At 46.4% G+C, this 13829-nt stretch overlaps 1 protein-coding gene across 1 annotated transcript in view; it reads right to left on the bottom strand.

Annotated features, from left to right (window-relative positions):
- Nucleotides 1-1745: 1745 nt before the first annotated feature.
- PASD1 (PAS domain containing repressor 1) overlaps nt 1746-13829 on the bottom strand; it is a 48423-nt gene continuing 36339 nt past the window's right edge. Inside the window, exons 6-12 of the mRNA XM_059910495.1 lie at nt 13507-13630; nt 10766-10875; nt 6350-6550; nt 5818-6015; nt 5202-5467; nt 3665-3926; nt 1746-1897 (exon numbers count right to left, since the gene is read on the bottom strand). Of these exons, the coding sequence (XP_059766478.1) occupies nt 1769-1897; nt 3665-3926; nt 5202-5467; nt 5818-6015; nt 6350-6550; nt 10766-10875; nt 13507-13630 (1290 nt within the window). The 3' untranslated portion in view covers nt 1746-1768. The remainder of the gene's footprint in view (nt 1898-3664; nt 3927-5201; nt 5468-5817; nt 6016-6349; nt 6551-10765; nt 10876-13506; nt 13631-13829) is intronic.

Raw genomic sequence — 13829 nt, 5'->3', positions numbered from 1 at the left:
GGTCCCATGGCCTCCCGAGACAAGGAGGCAACAGAGTCCCTGCCAACATCCCAGAACACCAGCCACTTCCAACTCTACCCATCCAAAGTCAAAGAGGGTACCAAGAATGACCCTGACCTCTGCTTCCATCTCTGTGGGGCAGCCCAAGAGAACTGGTTCTTGGAAATGCTCTGCACGTGCTGACACAATGGGAGTTGTACCTGAACCTACCAAGGAGGCACTCTGACAAGTGACTGGGCCTGCAGCTGCTTCTTCCCAATGGCTGCGAAGGGTGGTACCTGAAATCAAATAGCCCCCGTGTCTTGCTCAGCTTAGGCTGCCATAACAAAATACTACAGCTGGGGGGTGGGGGTGGCTTCAACAACAGATTTTTATTTCTCACAGTTCTAGAGGCTGTCAGGGTGACCAAGATCAAGGTGATAGCAAGGTAGGTTTTATTCTGAGACCTCTTCTATTGGCTTGTAGGTAGCCACCATCTTGCTGTGAGCTGATATGACTGCCTCTTTGCGCATACAAGGTGAGAGAGGGAGCAAGCTCTCTGTGTCTCTTCTTCTAAGGGTACTAATTCCACTATAAGGGCACCACCCCCACGACCTCATCTAAAGCTAATCACCTCCCAAAGGCCCCACCTCCAAATACCGTCCTATCGGCGGTAGAGCTTTAACATATGAATTGAGGGGGACCCCATTCAGTCCATAGCACCCTGGTAGAGATCAGGCTACCTGGGGAGTGTCAAGCTTCTCCTGTGGGTATGTGGCCTCACTGTCCCCTTTATTGTAACTTGCCACCGGGGACTGGGGCTTCTTTGCCTTCTTCCTGCAATGGCTCATTACTTTTAAGACTGACATTCAAGGCACATGATGACTTCAGGTTAGGTTATCCAAGCCCCCCCCTACCCCGGCTTCCCCGCCTCTGTGCAGACAGCTGGGAAGATGCTCTCCTTGGTGCTTGACTGAGAGCAAATCACTCTTCCTCCAGGAAGTACTCCTGCCCAAAAGAAGAGAAGGAACCTGCACGCAAAGCAAATGGGCACTGTGCCCTTGAGCAACAAGGCTCACCTCTCACGGGCTGTATTAGGCATTGGCACAGTCAACACAGAGTGGGTAGCCCCCAGGCCAACTGTGTTGGGCCTCAGCTACCCAGAAGACTTGGGCACACAGCCACTCGGGAAGGCAGGTACCATTTCTAGGTTCCAAAAGTCAGTTATAAGTTCACAGAGAGTTGTAGTAAAACACAATTTTTATTAAACAGCAAAGCTGTGATTACTTTAGCACAAAACTTTTGACCTGGTTTCAGCTTCCCACAGTTGGGTTGCTGTTCCCCATGCGTTTCCCCAGCTTGACTGTGGAGGAGGTGCCGGCCTTGATTGTCAAGGCCAAGGCCTTGGAATTTTCACAGCCTGATATGGAACAGCTTCTACTAGATTGCAAACCATACTGGAAAATACTTCTTGTCAGAAAAAGGCTACTCTACCCTGAGTAGACTCTGCAGCCTGCCTGCCCATGGTAGAATGGGTGTCTGCGAGGCTGGGCAGCACACGCTAGGGATCACAGGCTGCCTCTGCAGCACGACTTCAAAGAAACAGGTTGTGCTCAACTAACAACTACAAAAAGAACTTAACAGGAAAGAAAATGAACGATCCACCCCACCCCCTACCCCTTACTCCAGGGGACTCTGTGAGCCTTGGAGGTCCCCTGGTCATGCAGGCCTCATCAGCTTGTCTCCCCCTCTTCTCTCGAGGCTAGAGAGGAAAATACAGGTGATGCTGCTACTCGTGCAAGTCGGGCTGCACTGAAGGCATGAAGTAGCCGATTTGGTCTGGCTCATGTTTCACGTGGTCTTGGGAAGGCTGTAGACCTGAAGAGCCCTGGACTTCTGCCTCAGGGGCTGGTGCCTGCTGGGAAAAAGGGGGACAAAGTGGAGTCCTTTGCTAGAGTTCCTGGGGCCATTTTGCAGCGGTGGGAGAATCCCTTTAGTCCGAGTCAGCAAGCCAGTGAGAAGCAAGTCTTTGGAACACAAGCCTGCAAAGTGCTGGTAGAAGTTGGAGCTGAGGAAATGGGATCGCCCCTGTTTCTCTCTCCCAATGGCATCTTGCCTTAAAGACCAGCAGAAGCAGTCCTGGGCTCTCCCAAACTTGTCTGAATGCCTAAGGCTACTGGGCCCCGTGTCTGGCCCTCCTGGTCTAGTTCCCTACCAGCCATGGCCAGCCGAGGACTCAGAAGGTCTCTCCCTGCCCCTACCTTTGGCCCTCACCATTCTGCTCAGGCTAGGCGACTTCCACACTGAGCCTGACTGGCAGCTACCAGGCTCACTGGAGCAATGAGACAGGGAGAGGTAACAACCCACTCTGGGCTGTGGACAGGGGAGGCGGGACAGACACACAGATGGTGTTCCAAGGAGTGGGCTGTGTGAATCTTTTCTGCTGGAGAAAGAGGGACCCCTTGGGCTGGGTTCTGAAGGTGATATAAGATTTCAACAAGTGGAACTCAAGAGGGTGGAGGAGAAGGTAGAGGAGACAGAAGGAGCAGGGCTGCACTATGGGCAGAAAGCCAAAGGTGTCTGGGGACCCAGCGAGAGGGAGGGTCCAGAGCGTGGAGAAGACGAACCAGAGCAGGGTGTGGGGAGCCCCTGAAGCCTCGTGGACAGGGAGCCTCCGACACAGTCCTACCTTTGGCTGCTCCACTGCATTCTCCCATCTGTGCAACCTTGCGGAGTCCTCCCTTCCCCACTTCCCCGGGACATCTGCTCAGCTCGCTCTGCCTCTCAGGGCCCATCCAGAGGGTAAGTGCCTTGAGAGCAGGCATGAGGAAGGCTCTCACCAGAGCCTGGCTTGGTAACTGAACCACAGGATCCACTGACCATCTGATGTCTTCGTGTGGGCAGTCCCTCTAATGGGCCAACTTTCTGGAGGGCTGGTGGCCCAGCTGGTCAAGGGGTCTATGTGAAGTTAATCATAGCCATTTAAAATATCCAATCCCCTTCATTCTGCCTTAGTTTACTGGGTTTTTTTCTTGTTGTTAGTTTTTGCTTTTTTTTTTTAAGAATCCAAACACCCTTTGTAAATGCTGTTAGTCAGATTGAGAGTTTGTGGTCCCCAAGGGGCCTGCTGGGAGTGTACCTGGGAAGTAAAACCTGCTATGTGACTGCCATCTGGACCAGCTCCCGCCACTGCCCTAGCAACACAGCCAAGACAGATGGTCCCCCAAGGTGGGGTCTGCCCTGCCAAATACGGGGCACCCCATGGATGGATACCTTGCACATTCATTCAGTGGAAGGGCTCCTGGTTTATCATCAGTACAAGGAAACATGCCACACCAGGCCTTGGATTCTGTAGCACAACTAAAGATCCAGAGGTTCAGAAAGCGGTCTGGGCTGGGGCATTGAGCTCAGCATATGGCAGGACTCATTTTGCCCAGGAAACATATTTGTGAGAGGTTTCCAAATCAGATCGCCTTTAATATCACCGAGGACAGCTCACTTTTTCATGGAAGCCTAGAGAATCTTTTTGCTCAGCCATGACTGCTACCCCATGTGGGTACCCACCCTCAGATTTCTTTGAGCTTTGAAGTGTGGATTTCACACACGGAACATATGGGGAAGGGTCCAGCCTCGGTGCAGAACTTCCTGACCTGGGCCAGGGGGCAGAGGAGAAGGGGGTGTATACCTGGACCCAGGTAACTTGGTCCTGCAGGGAGGCCTGCTCACTGGGAAGCCAAGTATTAACTTGGAGGTAAAGGTGACGCTCTGGGTCTTCCGGCTGTTGCCAAAGTTGGATGTAATCCTCTGGGACCTGCAGCGTGACTATGTTTGAGTCAGAATTTGTCTGATACTGAGGGATGATGGTAGAAGAAATCATCTCAGAGCTTGGGGTTTGTTCCAGGACCACTGGACCCAGGCAGGGCCCCTGCTGGACCTCAGGAAGAAAACTGTAAGAGAAGAAACACGTTACAGTGACACGGGTCTAGAAACGATGGCCCAGGAGACACTGTCTTGCTCATTACTGGGTGCTCAAGGAACATTTGGTTTGAGTGGCTAAATCAGGATTCATTTGCTTGGACTCTCACTTTGGCCCGAATAAGTCTCAAAGTAAAGCGAATGTAAACATTAAGAAAAATTAGTCATTTATATCAAGTGGTTTTATTTCTATTACTTGGACAGTCCTGGTTCTTCCATGATGGTAACCTCTGTGGCCTTGTGTCGCTTCACCTACCCCAAATTCAGGAACTTGCCCTTGGTCGCTGAAGGAGCTCACAGCCGAGAGGAGCTTGCAAGGTCTGTTTTCCTTCTCTAAGTCCAGGGCTCCCTCTATCACCCTAAACCTGGGGGTCGTGTGATAAACAGAGATTTCTGAGCGTCATCCCAAACTCTGAATCTGTACTGTCAACAACCTCTTCAGGTTGATTCGGATGATCAGGCCAGTGGGAAACATGGCACTAAGCCACCCCACATGTCAGGGACACTGATCCTAAAGGAACGCCCGGAAGAAAATCCAGAGAGCTCTGGGAGACCCGCTCAGAGAACTGGCATTCATTCAAAAATAGTTATTGGGTGCCAAGAATGTGCTACACAACCCTTCATTGCTGAGCAGAACCTTCTTTTTCTGGCATTTGGGACCAAAAATTTTATCCCTGAGCAGAAAATGTGTTCGTGTGCTCATACTGCCTCCCAGGACTTGGTCCTTCTGTGTTCTTGGCTCTTTAGGCATCCGATGGCAATCTAGCAACTCTTTCACACCCGCTTCCCCCATAGAGATCGTCAGTGCCCTGGAGACCCCTTCACCTGGTCTACTGTGACCACTGGATCCCAGGGAAGTGGAAGAAGGAAGCTAGGAGCCAGGAGTCATTCACCTGGGACACTCAAGACTTTACCATAGACACCCTGTGCTGTGAGACTGGGCTTGGGTGGGTGAAGTCAAGTGACTTCAAGAGTGGCATGCTAATTCCCTAGCTTGGAGACTTCCTGACCCGGTCTGCTTATTTTCACGGAGGTGCCTCTGTTCCATCAAGGCATGCTCGGCTATGCACCATGCCTGCGGAGGCGGGGTTCAGCGGCCACAGAGCAGGATGAGTGGGAGCATGTTGCTTGGGATGAGGGGACTTTTGGTGCCCGTGGGCAAGTCACCCACGGTTTCAGGTATGGTGTCCAGCCACGAGGGGAAAGCAGTGACCTCAGCCCTTATTACCGTCCTGTGCACTTCTTACCTATGACTCCTGTCTTCCTGGCCCCCAAGGCTTGCACCATGATCGTCGCCAGAGAGCTGCTGCTCAGCTACTAATTGGACAGGAGCCGTGGTGGGCTGGGTCGGCATAAACATATGGGTGTTATCACTGAGGGGCAAGGAGAGGCCAGGCTGGCTTGGCAGGAGTATTTGCAGCACAGGGTACTCCACAGTAACATTATGCTGCTGTGACTGCTCCTGCAGCCCCTCTTGCTGTGGCGGGCATTGCACCAGCTCCTGAGCGGGCTGCTGTGTCAAAAGAAAAGAGATAACAGAGCCTCTCAGAAATGGAACACGAACGCTCCACTCTCCCAAGGTGGAAGACAATAGCAGTGCCACCTCTCTGGGTGACTGTCTGCTTGTTCGGGCACGAGCTGCAGTCGTGCTCCCAGCTGTGAGAAGCTGCGGTGCAGCACATATGTACACGCACATGTGCGTGTGTGTCCAGGTCTGGTTGGCCAGGATATTTTTTTATCTCAGGCAAACGAATTGCAGCCAACTGGGTAGCCACTGGCTCCTCAAGGAGAAACAGCTGAGCCCACATTTTCATGAAAATGAAATCCCCTTTCAGCTACACAGATGAAACAGGCTTTCCATACCTGGGAAGAGGCGTCACAGGGCTCCTCAAGCTCCTCAGGGAACTGGAAGGACTGGGATGAATATGGTCCACAGAAACGCTTGGCCTCCCGGACGTCTGGGAAGGACCTGTTCATTGGCTCAATGAGTTGTTTCTTGGGCACTGGCTCCAAAGACTGGGGCTCAGGACTGTGAATGTGGCGTGAGGTAGACGGCTGCATCTGTAAGGACACAGTACCACAAAGGTCTTATTCAGGGGCCACAGCTTTCCTTAGGGCACAAGACATGCTGGTCATGGAGCAAGACTGCCTACAGGCCAGCCCACAGGAAGCCTTGGCTGTACATGAGCCACATCTGCCACTGCCAGGGCCTGGCTGGGCCCATCTCAGCTCTTGCAGCCAAGAGAAAAGGGGCAAAGCCAAAAGTCCCTGCTGAAGATCATTCCAGATGTCCCATGCTACCCTGGAGGCAGCAGCTGTTACTATTAGCAGGCCCTATTGACTAACTCCTTTAAGACTGTCAAGGTCCCTTTCTCCTCTCCCTTCCGCCACTTACATAGAACTGGCCTTTGACCTGGAACTTGGAATCCTGCATTGCCTTGAGCTGCTCCTTCAACATTTCCAGCGTGCGGCTCTGGTTCCGGATCTCACCCTGCAGCATCTGCGTCATCTTCTCCTGCTGCTTCTGGAACTTCTTCATCAGCTCCATCTCCCATCTGTTGATGTACCATGTGATGGATGGTGGTGGGTGTAGTGACTGTGGGAAGGAATCACTTATGGTTCATATACAGGGCCATTGGGTTCTCCAAATTCTACCATATTGCTTTATTTCCAAGTTTTGAAAGACTGAGAATGAGAAAAATGACACTCCAACCCTGATTTCATTCACTACTAGAAAGTTTAAAGAAATGGTTAGGGAATCCAGAAATTCTATATCAGAAATGGATTATGGGGATCATTTAGTCTAATTTTCCCCCTAAACATAAAGCTGTGGAATTGGCCCAGAGACATGAAGTAACCTTCCCAAAGTCCTTAGTGAAAGAGTCAGAGTGAAGCAGGTCAGATCACAAATGAGACATGGGGAAACACCTATCGATGCCTCTGCTAGCAATGCAGGAAGAAGAAGGATGCTCAACTGGCACTTCCTTTATTCCAGGCACTCGTCTAAGCACTGTACAGAATTCACAGATCCGATTTTCACAATCCCCGATCAAGTAGGTACTGTCCATACACAACCATAGTACTTGGTGGAATACTCTCTGCTTGGCCCTAGAAATCTAATTTTAACTTGAGTACCAGCCTCAGATCTGGAAATAAACAAATGTACAGGTTGATTAAGATTAGAGAATGTGTTGGGGGACAAACTAATGCTTCGGATTGGCTGGAAAGGAGGGATGAGGCAAATCACACGTGGAAGGGAAGCCAGGAAAAGAGCCTTGTGCAAACCATACACATTTAGGTGGCCGGGGAACTTGAATTTTATTCATCAGCCACCTTGCACTGCTGCCAGGAGGAGTGTTCTAAAACACAAATCTGATTGGGGAAGTAACATGCTCACATCAATGTTGTACAACATGCCTTCTGGCAGCTGTGTGGAAGATGAACTGACAGGAGGAAGTAAGTTTAGAGTCAGAGAGAAGCTAGTTAGGAGGCTGTAGAGGTAATTCAAGGTAGAGATAACAGGGGCCTAAAACAGATCAGAGACAGGAAACAGAAAGGAAGGGTCAGGGGAGTGTCCAAGATGGCAGAGTAGGAAGACACTGAGCTCACCCTCTGCCATGGGCACACCAAAATTACAACTGTCTACAGAGCAACTGTTGATCAGAAGACTTGAAGACCAGCAGAAAAGATCTTCTACAGCTACATATATAAAGAAGGAACCATAAAGAGATGGGTGGCAGGGATGGAGTCACAGGATAGTCAAGACCCATAACCCCAGGGTGGGTGACCCACAGACAGGAGGATAATTACAATTGCAGAGGTTCTCCCCAAGGAGTGAGAGGTCTGAGCCCCACATCAGACTCCCCAGGCTGGGGGTCCTGCCCTGGGAAGATGAGCTCCCAGAAGATTTGGCTTTGAAGGCCAGTGGGGCTTACTTTCAGGAGAGCCAGGGGGCATAGGAAATAGGGATTCCACTCTTAAAGGATGCACACAAACTCTCACACACTCTGATACCCAGGGCAGAATCAGTAATTGGATAGGAGCCTGGGTCAGACCCACCTGCTGATCTTGGAGAATCTCCCAGAGAGGCAGCAGGCAAATGTAGGTCACTCTGGGGACACAGAAACTGGTGGCAGCCATGGGGGGGGGGGGGAGCTCGTTCTGGCACAAGGACACTGGTGCTGGCAAGAGCCATTTTGGAGGCCTCCCTCTAGCTTATTAGCCCCAGGACCCAGCCTAGCCCTGGCCCAACAGTCTATAGGTGCCACTTCTGGGATGCCTCAGGCCAAACCAATAGCCGGATAGGGACTCAGACCCAACCACCAGCAGGCTGGCTGCCTTAGGACCACCTGAGCTCCCAGCTACCCCGGGACCTGACCCCATCCACCAGAGGGTTCAGGATATGGACCTGCCCACCAGGAGCTGGCACTAGCCTCAAGCCCCCCTGGGCCCCAGCCCTGCCCACTGGCAGGCAGACACCAGCTCCAGGACCACTGTAGCCCCACAGACTGCCCTGTCAGGACCTAGTCTAAAGACATCACCAAAAAACGACCAGAACTTATAAATGAATTTGGTAAAGTTGAGGGTACAAAATTAATATACAGAAATCTGTTGCATTTGTATACATTAACAACAAACTATCGGAAAGAGAAATTAATGAAATAATCCCATTTACAACTGCATCAAAAAGAATAAAATACCTAGGAATAAACCTAAGGAGGTTAAAGACCTATACTCTGAAAACTATAAGATACTGGTGAAAACAACTGAAGATGCCATGAATAGGTGGAAAGCTATACTGTACTCACGGACAGGAAGAATTAATGTTGTTAAAATGACCATATTACCCAAGGCAATGTACAGATTCAATGTAATCTCTACCAAAATACCAATGGCATTTTCACAGAAGTAGAATAATTCTAAAATTTGTATGAAAACACAAAAGACGCTGAAGAGCCAAGATAATCTTGAGAAATAAGAACAAAGCTGGAGGTATCATGCTCCCTGACTTTAGACTACACTACAAAGCTACTGTAATCAAAACAGAATAGTACTGGCACAAAAACAGACATATAGATCAATGGAACAGAATACAGAGCTCTGAAATGGACCCACACTCATATGGGCAATTAATCTACAACAAAGTTGGCAAGAATATACAACAGAGAGAAAACATTCTCTTCAATAAATGGTATTGGGAAAACTGTACAGCAAGACGCCAAAGAATTTCACAACTTGCATAAAAGTAAATTCAAAATGGATTAAAGAGTTAAATGTAAGGCCTGAAACCATAAAACTTCTGGAAGAAAACGTAGGCAGTATGCTCTTTGACATCAGTCTCTAGTAATATTTTTTTTGATACGTCTCCGCAGGCAAGGGAAACAAAAGGAAAAGTAAACCAATGGGACTACATCAAACTAAAAACCCTTTGCACTGCAAAGGAAACTATCAACAAAATGAAAAGGCCACCTACCAAACGGGAGAAAATATTTGCAAAAGACGTATCTGGTAAGGGGTTAATATCCAAAATATACAAAGAACTGATACAATTCAACATCAAAAAACAAATGAGGGACCTTCAAGATGGCAGAGTAAGTAAGTAAGTAAGTAAGATGTGGAGATCACCTTCCTCCCTACAAATACATCAAAAACACATCTACATGTGGAAAAATTCCTATGGAACACTGACTGAATGCTGGCAGAAGACCTCAGACTTCCCAAAAGCTTTGCTTTAGCCATTTGTCCTAGGGTTCTGGCTGTCCGTTTTTTTTTTTTTTTTTTCAGTATAGATTTTAGCGCTTGTTACGATTGGTGGATTTGTTTTTTGGTTTGGTTGCTCTCTTCTTTCTTTCTTTCTTTTTTCTATTTTTAATAATTTTTTTTATTTTTTCTATTAATAACTTAATTTTTTTTTCCTTCTTTCTTTTTTTTTCTCCCTTTTTTTCTGAGCCATGTGGCTCACAGGGTCTTGGTGCTCCGGCCGGGTGTCAGGCCTGAGCCTCTGAGGTGGGAGAGCCGAGTTCAGGACATTGGTCCACCAGAGACCTCCCGGCCCCACATAATATCAAACGGCGAAAGCTCTCCCAGACATCTCCATCTCAACGCTAAGACCAGTTCCACTCAACAGCCAGCAAGCTACAGTGCTGGACACCCTATGCCAAACAACCAGCAAGACAGGAACACAACCCCACCCATTAGCACAGAGGCTGACCTTAAAATCACACTAAGGTCACAGACACCCCAAAACACACCACTGGACGTGGTCCTGCCCACCAGAAAGACAAGATCCAGCCTCATCCACAAGAACACAGGCATCAGTCCCCTCCACCAGGAAGCCTACACAACCCACTGAATCAACCTTACCCACTGGGAGCAGACACCAAAAACAACAGGAATTACGAACCTGCAGCCTGCGAAAAGGAGACCCCAAACACAGTAAGTTAAGCAAAATGAGAAGACAGAGAAATACACAGCAGATGAAGGAGCAAAGTAAAAACCTACCAGACCAAACAAATAGAACGGAAACAGGCAATCTACCTGAAAAATAATTCAGAGTAATGATAGTAAAGATGACCCAAAATCTTGGAAATAGAATGGAGAAACACAATAAACATTTAACAAGGACCTAGAAGAATTAAAGAGCAAACAAACAATGATGAACAACACAATAGATGAAATTAAAAATTATCTAGAAGGAATCAATAGCAAAATAACTGAGGCAGAAGAATGGATAAGTGACCTGGAAGATAAAATAGTGGAAATAACTACTGCAGAGCAGAATAAAGAAAAAAGAATGAAAAGAGCAGAATACCTGGTCCACCTCTTGCTTCTCGTGCACCTGCTCCATCTCACCCATCTGGTCCATCTGCTCCACACGTCCCACCTCAGGTTCGAGTTCAAAGCTCTGCAAAGATGATGTTGCTGAGGAAGAAAAGACAGTGGAATTCATGATGAAAAAAGCAAAAGTACTAACACTATCAAACAGATTACACAGATATCTCTGCTTATTTCCTGTTATAAATTATAAGAACAGGAAAGTCCAGTTTTATTCCATATTAATGATTAGGTGTGCCAGGTACCAGGAGTAATACAGAACACTACTTAAAAATCTGTTCATATTTGAGGGACTTCCCTGGTGGCACAGTGGTTAAGAACCCGCCTGCCAATGCAAGGGACATGGGTTCGAGCCCTGGTCTGGGAAGATCCCACATGCCGTGGAGCAACTAAGCCCGTGTGCCACAACTACTGAGCCTGAGCTCTAGAGCCCACGAGCCACAACTACTGAGCCTGTGCACCACAACTACTGAGCCTGAGCTCTAGAGCCCACGAGCCACAACTACTGAGCCTGTGTGCCACAACTACTGAGCCCACGTGTTGCAACCACTGAAGCCTGTGCACGTAGAGCCTGTGCTCCATCCACACAAGAGAAGCCACCGCAATGAGAAGCCCATGCACAACGAAGAGTAGCCCCCGCTCGCCACAACTAGAGAAAGCCCACATGCAGCAACAAAGACCCAGCACAGCCAAAAATAAATTAATTAATTAATTTTAAAAAATTTGTTAAAAAAAATCTGTTCATATTTGAAAATGAAGTAAAAGAAGGGAATGTCTCACTTTACCTCCATCCATCCAAGCATAAGTGGGCACCCAACCCATTCGTGTTGTGTCTTTTCTTTATAAAAGTTCTTTTGGCTCTGCTTCTGGAATTTGGTACCTTCCAACTGATAAAACCAAATCAAACCTACTCATAAATCACTTCTGTAAACCTAGGTTCCCCAGAATGAGGGATCTTGGGAGTGCCTGAAGCGTTCTTGGAGGTGTTGTGACATGACTTTCCTTTGGCAGCCACAGAAAGCAAAGTGGAGAACATTATTTGAATAATGCAAAATTATAGAGTCATTTCAGGAAAGAGTTTGTCAGTTCTCTTCATACACACTTCCCATATGACCCAGTAGTCCCACTCCCAGGAATTTACCCAAATGAATTAAAAATATATAGGCACACAAAAAACCTCCATGCAAATGTTTATGGCAGCTTTATTTATAATCACCAAAAACTTGTAAACAACCCAGATGTCCTTCTTCAGATGAATGAGTTAAAAAAACACACACACACACACACACACACACAGAAAACACTGTGGTGCATTCATAAGATTAAGTACTACTCAGCAAGAAAAAAGGAATGAACCATTGATTCACACATGTATGAATCTTAAATTTATTTTTTTAACAAAGCCAGACCAAAAAAGGCTAGGCATTGTATGATTCCATTTACATGACATTCTGATAAAAGGAAAGCAGAGATGGAATGCAGATCAATGGTTGCCAGAGGATGGGGGACAGAGTTTGAGTTCAAAGAGGCAGCACAAAGGAATTTGGGGGGTGACATAACTGTTCTGTTTGGTGCTGTGGTGATGGATGTATGACTCTTTGCCTTTGTCAAGAACTGCACACCCCAAAGAGTGGATTTTACTGTGTGTAAAGTAAATTGCTCTTATACATTTTTGAAATCACAATCATGGGTTCATGGACTTTGTTCCCGTTTTGTTTTGAAAGGATTTTTTAAACAAAGCTTTGAGATTGACAGCAATAATGGAAGAATTGTTAACTAGAATATTTCAAAAATAGAAGCATTACTTCTATATGTGGACATTCCACAATACAAGTATGATAAGGTCAGCTAATTGGAGGACATGATTTGCATTATGTATCCACCACTGCTTTAAGTTTTGTATTGTTTATACAATTATATTTATGAAATGTCGTTAATACTGAAACTCCTGTAGTAAGTGTCACTATTTTTGAGAGACTTTACTAACAATTCTTTTTATAGTACAGTTTTTAAAAAACAAGAGGTTTCTTTGGACTGCAACTACTATGCCATAGCAGAAAAGGCTGCACAAGTATGAGAAGATAAGATGCTACTCCTCCTAGGACTGAGATCTAGCACCAATCTTTAGATTAAAATTAAATGGGAGATTTACAATGTTTTGTTAGTTTCAGGTGTAAAGCAAAGTGATTCAGTTATATGTATATGTGTATATACAGATTCTTTTCCATTATAGGTTATTGCAAGATATTGAGTATAGTTCCCAGTGCTATACAGTAGGTCCTTGTTATTTATCTATTTTATATATAGTGGTGTCTTATCAGTTAATCCCATACTCCTAATTTCTCTCTCCCCCCAGTCCCCTTTGGTAGCCATAAGTTTGTTTTCTATGTCTGTGAGTCTATTTCTGTTTTGTAAATAAGTTAATTTGTATCATTTTTTTAGATTCCACATATTATATTTCAATAAAAACTTTAAAAAATTAAGTGGGAGAGAATACTACCATTCCCAAGCACTTGAACCATTGATAAGATATTCATTTTCACTGCTCTCAAATCATCATCTCAAAAAATTTACAGAAGATGAAGAAAGTTAGAAATCACTCTTGCAATTTCACACCATTATAAATAGAACATTATCTTCATTTGAAACACTGTAACTACTCTGTAGGCCACTATTTTTCTTCTGAGAGTCCTCATCCAAATGTCCAAATGTACCCACCTGGCAATTCAGGTATGGTTTCCAAGGTGGATGTGGAGTCATAAGATGTAACAGACTTTCTTTTAATGACACGAACAGATTTTTGTCGTCCATACTGGTCAGCCATTACAATATCAACTTGACCCTGGGAATTTCCAAAGGGGATGGAGAAGATGACATTTCAATTTGGCGACAAACATATATAAAACAACAAGAAACTGGCAGAACACAAACTCTGATGCGTTTCACTTCATTTCTAACATTGTTTCAATAAATTGAATACCTAACACAAAACCATCATGAAACACGTACTTGAAAAAAATTGCTGGAAGATAACAACAAGC

This window comes from Balaenoptera ricei, chromosome X, assembly GCF_028023285.1.
Source record: "Balaenoptera ricei isolate mBalRic1 chromosome X, mBalRic1.hap2, whole genome shotgun sequence".
Taxonomy (NCBI): Eukaryota; Metazoa; Chordata; class Mammalia; order Artiodactyla; family Balaenopteridae; genus Balaenoptera; species Balaenoptera ricei.
Note: the sequence above shows the minus strand (reverse complement) of the source record. Positions and strands in the feature narration are given on the sequence as shown.